Source organism: Thunnus thynnus, chromosome 19 (genome assembly GCF_963924715.1).
Source record: "Thunnus thynnus chromosome 19, fThuThy2.1, whole genome shotgun sequence".
NCBI lineage: Eukaryota > Metazoa > Chordata > Actinopteri > Scombriformes > Scombridae > Thunnus > Thunnus thynnus.
This window is the reverse complement of record NC_089535.1, coordinates 6635955-6657118: the sequence shown is the minus strand read 5'-3', so window position 1 is coordinate 6657118 and position 21164 is coordinate 6635955. Positions and strand designations below refer to the sequence as shown.

The window sequence follows — 21164 nt, the reverse complement described above, 5'->3', positions numbered from 1 at the left end:
TTGCTGGCTCCTTTTCAAATGAGAGAATTTCATGTTTTTGTTTCTGCTAAACTTAATATCTTTGGGTTATAATTATAATGGGCTTTTTTTTTATCATTCTCTGTTACTTTATAGCCAAAACAATTCATTATTCAAGAAACTAACCAGCAGATTAATTGATAATGAAAATAATAGTTGCAGCTCTAATTAAAGAACTTAAAAATAACGGTCAGATATGTTTTTAAGGCATATAAAAATATTCTGCTGCGAGTAATAATTTATGTCTGATATGTTTTGCCACAAAAAAAGTTCAATAGTTGGAAATTCTTAAAAGCACATTTACTCTTTCATTTAAAAAAATCTGGAATCTGTAAAGAAGCAAATATTGTTAATTTCAAAGTTTCACTGCTGAACACAAGATGTCTGCTGCTTCGCTGAAAAGTTAATTCTCAGTGTTTGTGGACTAGAGGCTTCAAGTTTCCACATGACACTTGCACACTGGATCACAATTAGCTTCCAAACTAGTTGTGATGTGACAGATCATGCTCATACGTACATGCCCTAAACATAGATTTTCACAGAAACTTTGCCCGTCAGCAGATGAATTTGAAAACAACATTCACCTGTAAAACTCTGCACAATGAAGGTTAAACATCTGACAGAAGTAACATTAAACAAAACATATTGTAGTGGAGAGGAACTGTGAGATGAGAATACTCTCTGAGGTGTACTTGACCTAGTGAACTTCCAAATTTCCTCCATGATTCTAGCTTTGAACATGACCAGTTCTACATGAGGAGGGCTTGATTCCTGGAATTGTTAAAAAAAACCAAAAAAAAACCTCATAAATATTTCAGTTGTACCTTTCTCATCCCTTTTAAAGTACTCTCCTTGAGTGAAGCGCTCCTCCTGTTCCTGGAAACATTTCTTGTAGTCGTCTTTTGTCACTGTGTCCAGAGACTCTTGTGTTTCTTCCTGGATTTCCTCCACGGTGGTGAATCTTCTTCCTTTTAGTCCCAATTTTAGCTTCACCAAGCTGTAGACATCTGCTACCTAGTGGCAAATCTGATAACTACACTCTTCTACCGTGCAATCCAAATGGCTTTCAGAAATGTTTGGACCCCCCCCCCCTTGTCTATATTTACATATGTATATATTTATATATCTCAGTTTTGCATCTGTTACAGTTTGGTGAAGAATCACTATTAAAGCAAATAATCCTCTCAGGTACATAATAAATTCTGTGGAGGATTTTAAAATTACACAACTTAAATTCTGTATTTATAATAAAAACGTTAGACCAATATTTCATCATCTATTTGAAATCTGTTTCACATTTTGTCTTTAACCAGAGCAGTATGAGTCATATTATTTGCCATCATAAAATTATAGGTTATTGAAATACGAAATATGTTTTGCAACTATTTTTTTTTTGTGAGCAGTAACTCAAATTTAGATTAATTTAATTTAGGTTTGCTTCATCAGTGAGAACATTTCAATTAAGTATGTTCAGAATAAATGTCTTGCACCATTGGATCATAAATTAGAAGCTGTTTTCAACTTAATTCTTCCTTATCAATCACCAGAAGTACAACTTACTTCTTCAATTCATAAATTGGTGCAGCAGCAGCAGCATAAACACACCGTAAGATATTGTGTGCCTGCGTAAACGCTCCACTAAATCACGTAACGCGTATCGCCAGTCTTGACAGGCCCATGAACAGAATATTCCAGCGAATGTCCAAACACTAAGCAACAGCTCAAGAGGGGTTCCCATGCCCAGAACCTGTGAATATTGATTAGCAGCAGCAGAATAATCAGCTAGCGTGAGGGGCAGCATGTGAGCGGGGGGCCTGAAGCCGGGCGCTGTGTGCCAGGCTCGCTAGGCAGGATGTAATTGGCAGAAGAGAGCCCGCAGTCACGTCTCCTCTCTCCCACCTCATACACACCAGCTGCTAAGGTAGTGTGAGGTCTTGGTCTATGTTTTCTCTCTCTCTCTATATATCTCTTGCTTTCTTTTCCTACTTCTACTCACCTCCAGTATATCTCACTAAAAACGGTCTCTTCTAACGTTTCCCACCCCTCATCTCATCTCTTCTTATCTCCTCACCATCGCCTCTAAGGTGCGAGCCTCTTGTTAGCCGCCATCGATCCCCAGCTAATTAGAAAACAGCAGAAGAGCATGCAGGTTATTGATAATGTTGCGTGATTTAATATCGGCACGCTTTATTTTCTTAAATCAGCGCCGCGCTTCATTTCAACACAGCATATTATATGTAAATGTGTGTGTTTGCATCATTTGACATACTTGTATGTGTGTGTGTGCTTTTGAGTGGATATTCAAGTGAAGAAAACACATAAAAATCGCATTTGATGCTGGGAAATTTTCACTTGTAGAGCCCTTAATCGCCTACTTAGCGGTTCAAAATGAAATCAGGCGTGTACTGTGTGGTCATACAGTCCAGATCCTTGAGGGCAGATAGGTTGTGTCTCCTTTTTATAGTGAGTAATGCCATTAATTCCGCCAGTAATGACCAGAATGATGATTGAGAGCTGTGGTGCACTGCTGCAGGTCAATACTCACCGCATTAGAAAGCATGGTGCTGATTACTGGATGAAGCTCTCGGCGATTGTATCTAAAAACGTAACCTTACCTCTGACCTCCACCTTAAATTGGTTTGTAAATTAAACCGTAGATAGTCCCTCAAGTAAATCATCATTTTTCATAAGCAGTTTTATCCCAGTTCCATTATTTATGAATCCAGCAGCTCTGTTTGTTCTTCTGTCTTTTCTGAATAGCCGACGTGAATCAGCAGAGGAGCAACCTTTTGGCCTCCAGTTAAACTTGTCAGAAAGCAGGACAAATGTTATCTCAGGCTTTCCTGTGAGAAAAATAGGGAGGTGTAGAAGCTGAAACACAGGACGGGGTTCCATTAAATAATTCAGTGCCAATTTCTGAAAGGAACAAAAATACGTTACCTCTGCTCTCTGCCTGAAACAACATGTGACCAAGTGTGCGGCTCAAGATAGGAAAACTTTCAAAACCAACTTTTTTTTTCTCCACCTCTTGAAATAATAAACACAAATTTCCTGTTGAGGAACAAAGCTTGTTGTTTCATACGTTATTGTTCTCTTTATTCCTTTTATAGCACTAGTCTTTTATCTTTCATTGGATGTAAAAACATGCAACATATCCTCCTGTATAAACCTGCTTAAGTTTTAGTTCACATCTGGTTTCCTAGTTTTTTTTTCCCCACATGTGCTGCATTAATTGTGCTTTTACAGCTGTTTGATGTAATTGTCCTTTGCAGCTCAAGAAGCTCGTTTATGTGTACCTGGTGAGGTACGCAGAGGACCAGCAGGACCTGGCTTTGCTATCTATCAGCACCTTCCAGCGGGCCCTCAAGGTAACTTTACTACTTCCTGTCTCTGTTTTTATCTCTTTATTATCACTAACACGGTAAAAAATAGAAGAATGTCGTGTGAGTGTTTTCTTATGCACATTTCTAGAGACTGCTGACTTTTCCTGACTTCTTTTTGTTATATTTGATATTAGTGTTGGGAAAGTTGCGTATAATCTCTGCTCCAGATACTGTTATCATTATTAAAAAGACACATTCCTCCACACACTGACACTCAGCGTTTTCATGTCTTTCGTGGCAGGACCCAAACCAGTTCATCCGGGCCAGCGCACTGAGGGTTCTGTCCAGTATCCGTGTCCCCATAATCGTCCCCATCATGATGCTGGCCATCAAGGAGGCTGCAGCTGACTTGTCCCCCTATGTCAGGAAGACTTCTGCCCACGCTATTCAGAAGCTCTACAGGTACGCTTCTTTCCAATCACTGGGCTGCAACACGAGCAGCAGATATCACTCGGTAAAGCCAGTAGCTTGTGGCTGCATTCATTGGCTTGACTGACTCTCCTTACTACCTCATTCCTGAGCAGTTAATCCAATAAATAGTTGGGTAATGTTGACAAAAGGGGTTTTACCCTGCAGTTATCTTGCTCTTATCTGCTAGGGTTGGTAAGGATTGCTTAAAATATGAACAAAGTAGGGAAAACTGAATCAGTTTTATATGTGATTTAAGTTATTTACCAGACTGAATCAGGAAATAAAACATGCTTATAGACAGTTGATCAGAGCACACGAGCGTTCTCAGTATTCTGAGCACACAGAGGGGACATGATTTAATTTGTAAGTCCATCTAGTTTTCATGTTGTGTGAATAATTGCCATTCCTTAATTGACAGTTTGTTTCAAAGCTCTCTCTCTCTCTCTCTCTTTCTCTCTCTGTGTCTCTCTTTTGTCTTCAGCCTTGATCCAGAGCAGAAGGAGCAGCTGATTGAAGTGATCGAGAAACTATTGAAAGACAAAAGCACAGTAAGTATAAGACTGAGCAGTAAGTGCCCGTTGTTACAGTACAGATCATATGTTAGAGATTGCAGACCACTGGAGGGCGCCCCAGTCAAGCGATTCTCCCTCTTAGCTCTCTATCCCACAGCTCATTCGGCAATGCCATGGTTTGTTAACACCCACTTAAACCCACACATCTTCAGATGCTCCTTGTTAAGTGTCCATTTGGAAGGAATTTTCGCACTGATGCTAGTGTCAGCTTAATTTTCTCAAAGGCCAACTTCTTCTCTTTTTTTTTTTTTTTTTTTTTTTCTCTCCAAAATGGAGCGTAAATTAGTCGGATTCTCAAATACAATGTTTAGGCCGGTCACAGACACAATGCAGGCAGCCCATTAGAAGTCAGTAGGCAGCACATTAATTTGAGGAGGTCACAGTGAATACTAAGGGTGTTTAAATGCCAATTTCAAATATGTAGAGGTTGGCTACAGAATGCAGAGTATGTTGTGTCGGTGCGTGCAAGTCATGCACAGTTTGTTATAATTATGTATTCATAGCGTATACCTATCATTATACAAACAAAACAAAGCAGCTTAGGCCAAGGGGGGGATGGAAAGCCCAGTACCAGATGCATAGCATATTTAGCCCCAGACGCTAACGAAGACAGATGACTTCTCCCCCGTTGGAGCCCACATCGTGAGGCTGGGGACGGAGAGAGAGGGCACTATCATCACACAGACGCACAAGCACTATCAGTCGGTGATGAATGGTGAAAAAACCCCAACATAGTGGATACTTAATAGCTATCAAGCTATGCATTTTTATGATGCTACGGGCAAAACCATGTACCATTTAGAAGTCCCACAACGATGGACGGTCTTCTTGCTATATATATATTTTTTTATTGCTGCTTCTATGTGCTGGTGGTAATGCCACAGGAGGATATCCTGGTGTTGTCACATGCTGCTGGTGTTCTTGGTGTGTTCGTGAGGGGAAACATGTACTGTAGCTTTACCTAACTGGGTACTGGTCCACCAGTTTTACACGTAAACGTCAATCACTTCATTTTTATAATGTCTTCTGTAGCTTCTGTGTGAGTTTGTCAAGGCTGAGAAAATATAATCATCTCAGCTCGGACTTGGAGACCAAAAATGAACTTCAGATTTTTAACAGAGAGCAGTGTGAGGTTGAAAGAGTGGACGTTTACTGTACCAGGCAGGAAGAGGCTAACGGAAAGATGCTATTGGTTGCATTATGTAGCACTCAACAAGACCCATACCAGGGACTAAAAGTAAGGATATTTCTACGTCTGCTACTTGTGATTTTGACTTAGATTCTTTAAGCTCTGTCTCTGTAAATACACTACTAAATCACTGGAGTGCCCCTTTAATAATACCATCATGATACATTGAGAAATATGCTTATAAGAGCCACACAATGACAATTAATTGATTCTCTTCTCTCAAAGTTATTAAAATAATCTTGCATGAATTGACATTCTGAGCAGGTAGTGACTCACACTTGTGTATTAAGCAACATCTATCCACCCATTTCCTATAGCAGCGTCTATTCTGAAGGGTCACGTTTTAATTAATCCAATCCCAGCATGCATTGGGTATCAGGTGGTAAACACGCAGGACAGGTGACCTTAAGACACACGAACTCAGACAAATTCCAGTCTACCGCCTTTTTTCCACAGGAGACGTTTTGACATGTCATCATAGGAAAATCACAGCTGTAATTAATAACGACATGATCCAATCTGATGAGTCAGTGTCAGGGTCCAGGTAGGTATCAGCTTACTGGGATGGACTTGACTGGAACAGACCCATCCTTAATGCTAGTAGCTCCACCTTCACTCTTCCTGCTATGACAAGTGAAAAACGTCTGCCCTGTATGTAATCCCATATTTACAACAGGTATTTTGACTTGTCATAGCAGGAAAAGCAAAATGGAAAAAGGAAAAATAAATGGTAGTAATTACACCTACCTTACTTAAGACAGCCAGCCAGCTTCTCAGGCTTCTTTAGGTTTCTAACGCTGTATCTCCATATCTGATTTTTAATGAATCAGTTTAACTGCAAATAAGTGAATTAATTTAGGTAAATGCCATTTAGCTAATGTCAGTATGCTGCCTGTGGAAGAAGGAAACATTTGGTTATCGTCCCAGTCTGTGGCATTGTCCAGGCCTCCTGACATTTACCTTTACAGATGTGCCTGTTTGGTTAAATGGCTGTGACACACTGGGGGTGGGGGGTGGGGAGGCGGGGGGGGGGGCTGCTGCTTATAGGCAGGATGGTTTAAAGAGAAAATGGGAAGGCCTGATGACAGAGACAACATAGGAGTTTGTGCAGCTGTTTTACCGTGATGGATCTATTATCCAGCCATTACAAGATAAATGATCGATCCCTCCCATCCTCCCCTCCTGCACCTTCTGCAAAATTGAAATGAGAACAGAAAGGAGGGGCAGGGAAGGAGGGGGAGGGAGGGAAGGGGGGGTACTATGATTAGGGGCTAGGTGAGATGCCCATTAATTTAAGAGAAAAAGGAGGGAGGAGAAAGAGAGCAGGAGAGGAGCGAACGGAGGGAGGATAGGCCGACCCCACACCAGGCCATCAATCAAAAAGGCGCACGTTGTCTCTGGCGTGATGACCCAGCACTCTCTGCCTCTCTGGCACCCTAATTAGAATTCATAGCAAAATAGATGCAAGGAAACAGTTTGGGCCCTTCATAATTTTATAGGAAATTTATTGTTATTAGAAGAACCATTTGCTTAGTGTGATTTTTCCATTACCGGCTTGTCACGCAGGGTAGATAATACGGTCGAGGTGGGCGGAGGAGGAGGGGGAGGAGGTGTATGAACTCCATAGATTGGGGTGTCAGTTTTGTTGATGGTGCATGTAGTTTACCTTGGAGCTGTGTCTAATGGGGGAAGTTGGTAGAGAATGCACAAAGCCTTACAGTAGGATCCACATGCTCGGAAACGGTGCCGCCTATAATAGCCTTAGAGACAGGAGAGGCCCTGGGAAAACGCTAGGCGAGAATGACACCCCTCCTCCACCCCCCAGCAAAAATACACAGTGGAAGTATATTCTCTAATTTACTGCTTTGAGTAGGTTTATCTACAGCAGAATATGTTGGCTGAGATATTAATAAAAACACCCTGCTGTGCCTTAAGCTGCTGTGAAGCTACTCTAACGTAGATACAAGCCTGTATTACTCAGTTTTCATGATTTTGTTTATATCTGTATGTCAGAATAACACACAATAACAAATACCATCATTGTTTGACAAATAAATGTTGCTGTGAACAGTTTTAATTGACACTACGCTCTAATATTCTCTCTAAAAATCATTAAAACCATATTTAGTGGATTATCCAAATGTGTCCCCTTTGTATTAGGGTGATGGGAGAAATCTCAAGAGCTGGATGAAACCTGTGCAAATAAAACAAAATCCATCTACATGGCTTGGTACCAATATACCTTTTTCACAGCATTGTAACTTGTCATAACAGGAGAAACACACGTGTAACCAGTAATATTAATTAACGATGGCTCTGTTTCACTCAAATGTCCCATTAAGCCAGTTTGCACAACACCAAGGTCCTGAAACTGTCACACCTAACTGGAATGCAGCCATTATGAAGGATATTAATTACGCATGTGCTTTTCCTGTGATAACACGTACTTCACTGCAAACTTGGATTTAACCTTTAAATACGTTACTGAAAGCAACTGGAGACAACACTGGAGCCTAACTGGGTGACATCGCCTGCACCTTTTACTCTAAAGTGGTAAACTTGCTGTATAAAATTATCATAAATGATAATTTCACTTCCTATAGGAGGGCTCCTTTATGTCCAGGTTGTTTTATTATCGGTGGAATTTCTAATTGCACACTTAATAATTATTATTCCGCTAGAGCTGAATCATAAATAGATAAAAAACTCATTATATACAGCTTTAGATTAGTGTGCTGTTCACATGTTTTCATTGCATGTCATCACAGAAATGCTGCTGATGATGTAAACAGAGATATAATTGCAGATTTCCATCCTGGTGACATAAATTGTGAAAACCAAATTAAAATCCATATTATATATTCTTATTACAGCAGCTGTCAAGAGATATCTTTACTGTCAATAGATAAAAAAATATATGTATAATAACATGTTCAAAGACTGTTAGCATCACCTGCAAGTTCTCTGCAGTTGTGCTCGAATGTATGTAGAATCACTGCGTTTGTCTCTCAGTAAATATAACTTCATTCACGAGTGTGATATCATAAAAGGTAGACGTCTGACCCTCGCAGCCGTATTAGTGCGTGAATGTCAGAAAGGCGAATCATCGCTCGGATTTAAGGTCCAGAATTCTCCGAGAATCTACAGACAGCAGCCACGCACATACACATTTCACACACTCGAGAACGCACACACACACACACACACACGCACACGTACGCGCACACACACAATCAATGCAGGCTCATGACAACGCTGATGGGTAAATGCACCGGGTTCCCACAGGGCCACCAGGGGCCAGAAGGCTTTAATTGGGAAGACCAGATTCTGCTCCCTTTCTCTTTTTCTTCTCCACCCTCGCCTGCCCGTGATAATGCTGTTTGCATATTAATACGCTGCCATGTCACTCACTCAGTCTCACAGTCAGTCAGTCAGCCAGCCAGCAGGCAGTTGGGTGGTGGTAGTGGGAGGGAGAGGAGGGTGGGTGGGGGGTGGCATGCAACAGCCAAATGGGTTTTTTCCTTCTACCAATAAAACATAGCTGATTATTGGCTCTCTCAGCTGCTGCTTCCTCCTTGTTCTCCTTTCCCCGGGAAATGAACTTAAAATGAGTTTTGTAGTAGGAAAAAAAAAAAAAATTATGGGGAAAATATAAGAAACAGTCTCATTGATGGATTTTATTTCACAGGGTTGTGTAAATTTAGTCAGTTAAAACTTTTAAGCGCAAACGTTTTACTTCTAATTATCAACTAACTACTTAGAGGCTGAACTGTGTGTATTGTAATCAAAGTTGTAAATTGGTATTGTGTTTTTTTTTTTTTCTCCCAAGTGCAATAATAGTACTTTTTTTTTTTTGACGGGGGTCGTATCCGTTAACCAGTGTTTTATTTCTCCAGAGTCTGTGTATTACAGCTTGTTTAAAAGATAAAGTATTTGTTCAGTTTGTCTAACAAAACTGCTACATATCCCGACAACTATGTTAATATAGAGAGAGCGAAAAGAAGAAGAAACATCAGTATTTCCTTCATGAGTTTGTTTCTCTTTGTTCTTCCTCCTTCCCTTCATACGTATCTGTAGCTGGTGGCCGGCAGCGTGGTGATGGCCTTCGAGGAGGTGTGTCCAGATCGCATCGACCTGATCCATAAGAACTACAGAAAACTGTGTAACCTGCTGGTGGATGTGGAGGAGTGGGGCCAGGTGGTCATCATCTCCATGCTGACACGCTATGCCAGGACACAGTTCACCAGCCCCTGGAAAGAGGTGAGGCGCTCATCACCCTGATAAGGATCGCAACTAAAGGGGATCCAGGTCCATAAAGAGGCGATGCACCATATACCTTTTTAAAAAATGTTAAAATCTTTGTTAGAAAGCAGGCTGGCTGCATATGTTAGCTACAGTGTTAATTCATGCTAATTACTCCTTTAGCTGCTAGAATTGCAAGACATTAAATGTAAAAACCTTCCACAATAAAACACTGTTCTTCTGGGTCAGTATGAAAAGGATATAAAGGATACGTCTATAGAGGGATATTCTATATTTTTCTCACTGTCAATAAATCCCATGAAAACCAACAAATATATTGATCCTACTAAGAGCTGATACAGCTTATTCCTCTGTGTCACATAGTACATTACAGTATTTTGTTCTGCTGCTGTAAATACTCACAAGAGCACCAAAATGTATTAATCCGCTGGTGGAAATAGTCCCCAACAAATGCACTATTTACTTCTGTATGACTACAGTTTTCTAAAAACCCTTTTGGGCAAAAAAACAAAATCCAGGAACCCTACTAAAACCCCACTAAAGAGAACCTGTCGTATGGGCCATCAGAACCAAGCAGCACTTCCTCTTCCTGTTGTAAACTATATTTTTAAAGATTTATGTCATCAGTAAGAATTAATAGGTGGAAGTCAGAAAGTATTGACAGGTGGACTAAAACATTGCTGGATTTGGTCTTTTTGTGAGATTTGTTGAAAATGAGAAAAATAAAGAATAACACCAGCTTTATCCTTTTCAAAAACTAGAATGTTAAAAATATATAAATCAAGATGGAAAATGAGAAATGAAGTGTCATCGAATGGTCATTTGTGGTCATAATTTAGAAATTGAGATTGGAAAATTTGAGTTAAGCTCCTGTTTTTAGATTTACAGTCTTTGGGTTGCTTTAAATTACATCTGTATATTTGAGTCATTTCACAATCTTGGATTTGTGTACAAAATGTTTTTTAGAGGAAATTAAGAGAATAAATGATTCTTGATGCATTGAAAAATATAGTTTCTCTAAAATACCTGTATTATTTCGTGTAATTAAAATACTGACAACAGAAAATATTTCCTCAGTGTACCACCAAATTTCAACTTGAGTAAAAATGTAAATATCACCAAAACTGAAGTCTGAACTGAACTGAACACTGTGGTATGAACGTCCACGTCCCTTAGTGTGACATACTGTGTTGTCTGTGTTTCAGGGTGCCGTGTTTGATGAAAACAATGACAAGACGTTCTACGACTCTGACTCTGAGGAGAAAAAAGGCCAGAACGAGGAGGCGCCTTACATCATGGATCCAGATCACAGACTGCTGCTCAGGAACACCAAACCTCTACTGCAGAGCAGGAACACCGCTGTGAGTTAGTCAGACACTCAAACACAGACATAAACATCTATCTTTAAGACTCGGAGACAACTCGGAGTAGAATAAACACACACCTGAAATGAGGCTGATTGAAATTCATTGTTAAAGAGTCGGGAGAGTGTAGCGTGTGTAAACGCGTGTGCTGCTTTTAACCTGTTGAGAGATATAAACAGCATTGATCAAGATGTCTGAGTGCTGCGTCCTCTGCTCGCATCTCACTCCCGTCTCAGAAATAAAAGCAACACAACTAATGCTGCTGCAGCCTTGTATAGACACACACACACTTTGAAATTCACTCCCAAGCAATAATGAATTCCTGGATACATTTTCTTACACAAATAAAACACAAATACCTGGACGCACAACGCAAAGGCTTAGAAATAAACACACGCACACACACACACATACCTGCCTTAGTGCACCTCCAAGATTGGAAAAAAAAAAAAAAAACCCATAGTGAGTGCAGATCTCCATCACCCAGGAGTCTCAAGGTCTCTGTCGCTGTGTAGCAGCGGGAGGAAAAATGCTCCCAAATGAAAGTGTTGATTAAAATGTGACATGCTGTGTCTTTACTCGAGACAACACAGTGACATCCTCCATCTTCATACACGCCTGAAACCCTTTTCATTCTGCCTGCAACGATGGACACACGTCCTCCTGCTATTTAAAGCTCCGCTGAAAAATTACCTTTATAGAGTCAATGTCATGAGTGCCTTCGTAGAGCCGTAAGGAATGCACATGAAAGGCAGGTATTTCACTTTAACTTGGGTAGACAGCTGGTAATATACTGTGGGAGGTGTGATGATAATAATAAACCACTTAAAAAGTTACAAAAGTGCTTTTTCGAAGTGTTGAAAAAGGAATATATGGAGTAAAAAAACTGGAGCACATGCTGGAAAATGGTTGAAAACGGAACAAACAACACAAGGATAAAATGTAGGAAAAATGAAAAGACATTACACAAGAAGTGAGTCTATAAAAATGTTGTTTTATGAAGGATTAAAATGATATGATGTGTTTTTTTTAGGTGGTGATGTCTGTCGCTCAGCTCTACTGGCATCTGGCCCCAAAACATGAAGTCAGCGTTGTCACCAAGTCGTTGGTTCGACTCCTAAGGAGCCACAGGTAACGCAAAAAATATACTGCATCTGCTTATTTGCCTCCTCTGAAGCCAGCTGGGATAAATAACTTATAGTCTTTGTCTCTCTGCACCCATGTTGTTGCTGCTGCTGCTGCTGATAAGTATGTTATTTCTGTTTTTGTACACAGAGAGGTGCAGTACATTGTTCTTCAGAATATTGCCACGATGTCCATTCAGAGGAAGGTAAGTCTTGCTTGTGGACAGCAGAACAATTAATGGTATGTGTTGCATTGATGCAGGCTGTCTTCTAACCTGAGTTGTCTCCAAACAGGGGATGTTTGAGCCCTTCATGAAGAGCTTTTATGTGAGATCCACAGACGCCTCACATATCAAAACACTGAAGGTAACTGCCGTTTTATTTGGTGCATTATGTACATACTGTAGCTTATTATGGGCTCAAATAAGGGTCAGTAAGATTCTGAGCTTTTGAAGTGATGTTCAGAAATAATTTCACAGCCTTTGATTGTATATCATCCTTTATAAACCTGTGAGAAAACTGCAGGAAAAAAATTGTGGACAAATTATATAAATGGTGAAGTTACACAAAGACAAGAAAGTTAAAAGTATGAGTTTAAAAGTGTGGGAACGTTGTTTATTGACTTTAACAATCAGTTTTCTGCTTCTAAAATAAAAACAAATTATTCACACATTCTCAATGTTTTAATACATTTACACAGTTGAATTTCTGCTGCAGTTTTGTCACAGGTTTGCAAAGGACTTTTTAAAGTGTTTCTGAACATCATTTCTCAAGCTCAAAATCATATTGACACTTAATTGAGCCCATACAACAACCAACTCATACATTTATTAAACATGATTTTTTTTTTGCAGTTGGAGATCCTGACCAACCTGGCCAATGAAGCCAACATCTCCACCATCCTGAGGGAATTTCAGGTTTGTGTCTTTACTGGTGATTGACATCAACAGTCAAGGGTTAAAAGGCTACTTTGATATTGTGGGTTACACTTCAGGTGGCCTTAAACTCTTTATTCTCTTCTCTTCATTGTCCTTGTCCTTGATCTTTATCCAGACCTATGTGAAGAGCCAGGACAAGGCGTTTGCGGCGGCCACCATTCAGGCCATCGGCAGGTGCGCCACCAACATCTCCGAGGTGACGGACACCTGTCTCAATGGTCTGGTGCTGCTGCTTTCCAACAGAGACGGTAAAATGCCTTCACTTAGTGCCGATACCTGCAGTTACCCATCGTCTTAAAGTGTTTTAAAAGGGATTAATGTCCAGGTTTGTGTCTGTTGTGAGAACGTCTTGTTTGTCTTTGCAGAGACTGTGGTTGCTGAGAGCGTGGTGGTGATTAAGAAGCTGCTTCAGACGCAGCCCACCGAGCACAGCGAGATCATTAAACACATGGCCAAGCTCTTTGACAACATCACTGTACGATTCATCTTAATGTGAATCTTCTTCTTTTTGTATATGATCAACATGGAATTCAAGACGCTAACAAATTGATAACAATGTTTTCTGCTAGCACTCAAAGATATCGCTGCTCTTTGTCTTTGTCAGGTTCCCATGGCACGAGCCAGCATCCTGTGGCTGATGGGAGAATACTGCGAGAGGGTGCCAAAGATTGCACCAGATGTTCTACGTAAGATGGCGAAGACTTTCACAGCAGAGGAGGACATTGTCAAGCTGCAGACAGTCAACCTAGCAGCTAAACTTTACCTGACCAACTCCAAGCAGGTACAAAACAAAATGCTAACACCAGCACTAAGAGACTTAAAATCCTGAATTAATGATACTTATTTCTGAAAAATAGTTAAGTATCATAAAAAGGATGAATTAGATTCCTGTTATCTAAACATGAACCCATTTATTGTTCTTTTAAAGTTTTTATTTCACAAGACACAGCAGGAACTGGAACACTTCTGCAACTCAGAGTTAAATGCCCGGTTTAAATATAGAGCTGTGAATGAAACAGCTTTAACGTAATGGTGCATCTCCAACGCTGCTTGGTGTCCACAGGCCCATTCAGTTAGATGGGGTGATTTTGGCATCTGAGCTGGGTTTATGAGCCCAGACGGCGCCTCCTCAAACGAGCACATCATTACACCTCTTGGCTCCCAGTAATGTGTCGGGAAGGAGATAAGAGGGAGAAACAAAGACGACGCAGGAAAAGGGATCTGTTCTTGTCTTCATGGCAGCGGTGTTTTTTGTTATTATGGCTTCCTAAATAATATATGTCAATGCAAGTGCTCTTTCTTACTGTTTTAAGGTTTTCTTTTACATACCCAGGTTGAATTAAGGGCCAGTTATGTTTGAGAAAGACAATACGGGAAGGATGAGCAGACAAAAGGGGGTGAAGGAGATGTTTGCTGATCAATCATTATGGGGCATTTATGACAATCACACTTGCTCCCTGCTCAGTTCGATTGATTGTACATGTTTGTGGATATATTCCAGTTTTTATTGATTTTGAAGGAATAGTACAACACTGTGAGAAAAGTTTATTTAGTTTCTTTCCAAATGTTAGATGAGAAGATTGATACAAGTCTCATGTCTGTGCCCTAGGTGGGCAGCTGGAGCCACGAGAGTGTTAGCGTAGCTTAGCACAAAGACCAAGCACCGGGAAGCAACTGGTGTGACTCTGTCCAAAGTTCAAAAATACATCTACCAGCACAGCTAAACCTCCTTAATCAACTTGTTTTCTGGGAATCTTAAGATACTAGCTCTACACACAAGAGTGTTATTGATTTTCTTATGTAACTCTCTGCAAGAGAACAGATAAGTATATTTCCCAAAATGTCAAACTCTTCCTTCAATGGGCTTCCATTCTGCTCTGTTAAGAGCATTTAGCAATCAGAAATATCATGTCTTCTATTCAATGCTTTCTTGTTCCTGTTTAAAACCTGGTGCCTACATTACCCACAATGCAACTAAACACCAACAGTTTGCTCAGAGATTAATTTGTGTCATGCTGTTAGCGGCCAATGTAACATCAAGCCACTTGCCTCAAGCAGAGATGAGGAGTTGGATACAGAGGTCTGTTAATCTCACACCTCCAGATTCCAGATACTTGTCTCACTTGAGGTAAAGTATAAGATTTCACACAGCTCCCTCTGGAGCCACTAAAGGCTTTACACAACTCTCTTCACATTTGCAGTAGTACTACGCAACACCAGGAAACAGAATTTGATGTGTAAAATCGGTGGAAGTTTCATAAACATCATCCATCCCACCGATCTCTGCTCAGTGCTTGCTTTGATCCAATGTCATCCTACTCTCCAAATCTCTTCTACCTCTGCCCTCTCCGCCTCCCAGACCAAGCTGCTGACCCAGTACATCCTGAACCTCGGCAAATATGACCAGAACTACGACATCAGAGACCGCACGCGTTTCATAAGACAGCTGATAGTGCCAAATGAGAAGAGCGGCGCCCTCAGCAAGTACGCTCGGCGCATTCTACTGGCGCCCAAACCAGCCCCGGTGCTCGAGTCCGCCTTCAAAGGTACTTCATACATTTATAATGTCAACCTCTTATTCTTATTTTGAATCATATAAATCCCCTAAATAGATAGGAAATTAAGCTTAAACACTTTACTCCCCTCCTTTGTCTGTTTGTTAATACATCAAGGAATCACCTGAATGCATATTAACAGTCTTCTATTTCACATCTAGTGGCTCCATTTCCAGTCGTATGCAAAGTTGATTCAGACGGTGGTTTTATTATTCTGGTGTGTCTGTCTCTGAAGGGCAGTTAGGTCAGACCCCTTTACCTTGGACTAATGAGATGGGTAAATTATTGAGCTAATGCTAACCTTTTTCAGACACCGAGAGGGGGAAAAAAATCTCCCTCATTTAGCTGTCTCTTTTCTCTCTCTCTCTCCCCTCTTTACCTATTGGGACAAAAAAACTGCCTCCTACAACATTAAAATTCAGAGGCAGTTTGCACCTACTGGATGTTTATGGAAAGCGTTAACCACCCCTGTCATTCTTAATATTCACAACTGAAGTCTTTTCTTTTTTTTTGTTTTGTTTGCAAAGCACAGTTTTTAGAGCATACCTCCCCGAGGTACAGACACTGATTACCTTCCTGTGTTGGGAGAGAGAAGAGCGCACATGTGCACACAAACACAGAGAGTTTGATATTAAATGCATGTGCGTGATCCTCTCCGATACCTAGATATAATCTTAAAGCTCTTCAGAGTTACAGTGACATTTATCCACCGGCTCCCTCGTTAAAGATACACTGAGGTGACACTGAACCTCTCATTTCTCCACCACTCCTTTGAACTCCATTGATAAATAAAATAAAAGATATTACAGCACCTCTCATCTTCTCAACCCACTCCTTTTTTTGTGTTTACATTTTCCTCCCATTTTCTCCTTTCAGATCGAGATCGTTTCCAACTGGGCACTCTCTCCCACAGTCTCAATATCAAAGCGTCTGGATACCAGGAGCTCTCGGACTGGCCAGCCGTCGCTCCTGACCAGTCTGTGAGGAACGTGGAGGTCATTGAACCAGTAAGTCATCTACCATCCTTACACAATCCTTTTCATAGTTAAACTTCATACTGTATGTGCTTAATTTGGACCAACATCTGTCAATGATGACGCTATAGTTCCCCATTGTTTTGACATTAAAACTGTGGGCATTATTATAAAACGTTTTCTTTGTAATATGACTAAAAATACAGAGAATGTAGATGTATATTGTGACAGTCTTGTGTCTGTAGTGGTATGAAAGGTATCATTATTCACGGCTGTGGTTTATAAATTCATTATAAATCATGTTAAAGTTTCTTTTATATGTTGTTTGCATCGCAGAGAATAACTTTTAGCATAGTTGTAATGATTTAAAGAACAAAGTGCCTGAACAAAGAGCAACACACTTTCAAAGGGCTCATTGATAATTGTGTATCAACGTAACATCAGAGGGCATGACCATCTACACTCACAAGCACTTGTTCACCACTACCAACCAAATGAAGTGCCTGGCTGAAATGAAGTCAAACACAACAAACGAGCGGTATTTTCATTACCTTTTTTAATGTCTTTCCTCCCGAGGGGTGTTGACATCATCCAGGGTGACTCTTCTCTAAATATACAAATATATAAAGTCCCAACAGACCAGCGATTGAAAAGCTCAGAAAAGAGACAATTGATTTTAGCGTATTAAACCCAATTTACAGTTTTCTGCAAGAAGATGTGGGATGGTATCATAGCAACATTTAATAACGTCTCGGTCCTCCAGAATTAGTTAAAACACTTCTGATGTGCTAAAGATGTGATGCAAGGTTATTTGTGCAGCACCTTCAACAGTGAAGCAATTAAAAATACTTTCCATAAAAGCGTTTAAAGTATTTAAACCTGTTTGGTGCTGTTCATACAAGTTAGGCGAGTGTGAAAGCTGTCAATTAAACTCTGGTGCGGTCCAAACAGGTGGTCTTGGATCAGTTCCAATTGGACTGTGTTGCATTTGTTTCTGGTCTGAAAGCACGAAAAAACACTTTATTGCGGGAAAAAATGGAAGAAACGTCAGGAAGAGCAACAGAGAAGTCATGCAATTAGATGTTGTGCATACAGAATAGACCAGATAGCAAAATAACAGAAATTCAGCATAGAGAACAGGATGGATTGATAACATATATGAAGAATCTGATCAGGAGGGTAGTAGTACTTGTATCAGTAGTAGTATTAGTAGTAGTACGTGTATCAGTAGTATTAGTAGTAGTAGTAGTACTAGCAGCAAATATGTGACTATAGTAACATGGAAAAAGCTAAACTACCATTGAATGCATCTGCTAACTGTGGTAACTGTCAATTAAATATAAACAATCTATATAATAAGGGAACATCATTTGGTAACCACGGTAACACTCATGCGTATGTATGTGCAGGGATCTTCCCTGATTACCAAAATACACAAACAAGTGAGTGAAACCTAGCGACCACACAGTAACGATCCCTCTTTCTTTTACATCCTGTCTCTGTCTGTCTGTCATTATTTATTATTTAACCTTATTATTTTGATCTAAAAGTAAATATATCAGTTTTTTTATTGGTCCAGAATAGAACAACAGGTGTGACTTCAGATAAGATATAAAAGAAACACGATGCATCATGAAATGATGAATATAAATAGGGTTAAAAAATAATACAGAAAATAAAAATAGGAGTAGAATAAAAAGTACAGCGCATTTCAACATGTAATTAAATAAACCTAAATCTAATTTAATAGAAGGCACTGGCACATTGAAACATTGTAAGCCTCAATTTAAAAGCACCTTTGACCAATGAGAAGCCTGACAAATCAGTGGTTGCACTATTTTATTATGTCCAGTGAAGTTATTTGGTATTTGATAAAGCATTTTATATATATTTATATATATTTGTTTGTTTTACTCCACAAAGTTAGATGGATTAATACCTTTTTTGTGAGAAATCTCAGTTTGGGTTGGAGAAATTAACATGCATACCTCCGTTCAGCTCAAAGACAAGAACTTTTTGTCTCTTGTTATAAGTTAAAGCACAGATTTAAAGACTTTATTTTTCAGTGAAGAATATTATTGATTCTGTTTTTTTCTCTCAGCACCAGCTCGAGCTTTATCATAGTTACTTAGGTGGCAGCTAATGAGGCCCCTAATAAAACAATAAACATCAATAAAGAAGAACATGAGCAGGCGTGTCAACAAACTTTATCCCTAGTTTTAAATATAATGCAGATTTAACATCCGAAAACCTGGACAAACTAGATGGTTGCAAAAACTGATTAATTATGGTTAATTGACTAATTTAGAGACATCTTGCTAAAGTGAGATGCCATTTTCTATAGCGTATCAATCTCTTCACAGACTGCTAAAGCCTAGATGCTCTACTGTTCACTTCGTGTGAATGGTTGATGACAATGCAGAATGATTTATTTCCTTCACATTAAGAACCTGGAAGGCATTTGAAATAGTTTAATTAGACAAAAATAACGCAGCTGAATAAGATGTTAAAATAACTCACAAACTGGCAGCTCGCTCATCCCTTAATTTATTAATCCTGATTGCTTCCCTCCTCCATATCTGTTCAGGTGAAAGAGTGGGTACCGTTAGTTGGGAAGGCCAAAAAACCGAAATCTGATGACAAGTTCTACTCGGACGATGAAGATGAGAAAGAAAAGGACGACTCTGACAGCAGTGGCAGTGAAGACAGCAGCAGCAGCAGCAGCAGCAGTAGCGACGGTTTGTTTCTGTTTGTGTTTTTGTAGGTGTACGTTTTTAGTTTGTATCCTCTTTAGAGAAAATGTTACACTGCTGTCCTTAAAAATTCAAGCTTGGTTGAGCAAGCACAGTTTAATACTACAGCAAACACTCCTTTGCCAGTGATACATCAGAGGAGCAACTGGTGTATCAGTTTACAGTGCAGCCAAACAAACTCACGTTGTTTTAATAAAGACATCCGTCAATATTTGGTCTTCTTACATCTCGCCATGAGCAACTGCAATCTGATTTCAGATTTGTCAGCCAACCATCAGTTGGTTACATTGTTGAGGAGCTGTAGCTTGTCACCTGCAGCTCTTCATCTAACAGCTCACCGGGATATTTAAAACTGATCCGCTGATGAAAACTGAAAATACTATCCTCAAAACTGTTTTAGATGCATTTTTGATTGACAGTTGCTGTCAGTGCTAACCTTAGTGACAAATACATCGAAGCCTCCTCATGTTTTGCTAATGGAATTCTTTTAATGTGGAGCAGCAGTCGTTGGAAATAATAGGTTCGCATTAGCAGTAACTTAATACAACTCTGACACGCTGTTAAGAGGGTAAATAGTAAACAGTGAGGCTAATATCAATGAGATAAAATTACAAACCGTGATGCTTGATTACATGCATGCATAGTTTCCTGTGAATCTGCTGTGCGTAGGTAGGTAGGCAATTATAATTCTCGGTGGGAGTGGCGCACTCTGCCACTAACAATCAAAACTATAATATAGAGAGGGAATTACAGAATGTAAATACATTGAGTGGCTATTAGCTGAGAAAATGTTGACCATAAAAGGTGCCAGAAACAGGGGTTTGATTTCATGAAACTATAAGGATTATAACTTGAATATATCAGGCTGGGTTTATGTTTAACATTCATACTGTATATATGTCTGTGCAGAGTCGGGCAGTGACAGCGAGGAGGAGGAGAGCAGTGAAGAGTCAGAGAAGAGCTCCGGTGATTCTGGAAAGAGTTCAGGTGAATCTGAAAAGAGCTCGAGTGAATCTGAATCAGAGCAAAAAAAGAAGAAAAAGATGAAGAAGGCGTCGCTGAAGAAAAACAAGCCAACTGCTGCTGACAGGTACAGTGAAATCCCTGCTGTTGATTAGACTCTGAAAGCATCATTTTTCTTCCCTGTGAATTTAGTGTGTCCAGATGTTACCTGTTTCCTTCTCTTTTTCTCTTTCTCGCTTTGCTAATTAGACAGGTGTGTCTTTGTGAGAGGCACCAGAGTTGTAGTCAGTAAATGTGATCAGTGCTTTGCTGCATCAATAACTCAACCTCCATCTGTTCACAACTTCAGCCATTTTTATTATCTATATGACAACACACCTCCTGGTATGATACCTCCTTCTGTTCTGTTCTATCTTTTACCCCCCACAAGTATTTTCACTTCATCTGTTATATATGCCAGGAAAAAATCAGAATAGGAAGAGTTTTGATTCTTATACCTGCTGATTTCTTTTGTAACTTTACACCCACAACAAGGACAAACATAGTAGGTTCTCGTGATGAAGCCATCTACGCAACTTTAATACGTCATTTCATTTCAATACATATGTGTTGTTTATGAAAATTCTATATTCAAAATCCACAATATCTGATCCAATT

At 39.8% G+C, this 21164-nt stretch overlaps 1 protein-coding gene across 2 annotated transcripts in view; it reads left to right on the top strand.

Annotated features, from left to right (window-relative positions):
• Positions 1-21164, top strand: part of ap3b1a (adaptor related protein complex 3 subunit beta 1a) — a 65456-nt gene that overhangs the window by 10161 nt on the left and 34131 nt on the right. For both annotated transcript variants that reach the window (XM_067573693.1, XM_067573692.1), the window contains exons 4-19: positions 3291-3386; positions 3643-3803; positions 4294-4360; positions 9651-9833; positions 11042-11197; positions 12234-12331; positions 12476-12530; positions 12619-12690; positions 13179-13241; positions 13378-13510; positions 13628-13737; positions 13867-14043; positions 15622-15808; positions 16694-16824; positions 19379-19529; positions 20454-20634. In XM_067573693.1, coding sequence (XP_067429794.1) covers positions 3291-3386; positions 3643-3803; positions 4294-4360; positions 9651-9833; positions 11042-11197; positions 12234-12331; positions 12476-12530; positions 12619-12690; positions 13179-13241; positions 13378-13510; positions 13628-13737; positions 13867-14043; positions 15622-15808; positions 16694-16824; positions 19379-19529; positions 20454-20634 — 2021 coding nt within the window. The remainder of the gene's footprint in view (positions 1-3290; positions 3387-3642; positions 3804-4293; positions 4361-9650; positions 9834-11041; positions 11198-12233; positions 12332-12475; positions 12531-12618; positions 12691-13178; positions 13242-13377; positions 13511-13627; positions 13738-13866; positions 14044-15621; positions 15809-16693; positions 16825-19378; positions 19530-20453; positions 20635-21164) is intronic.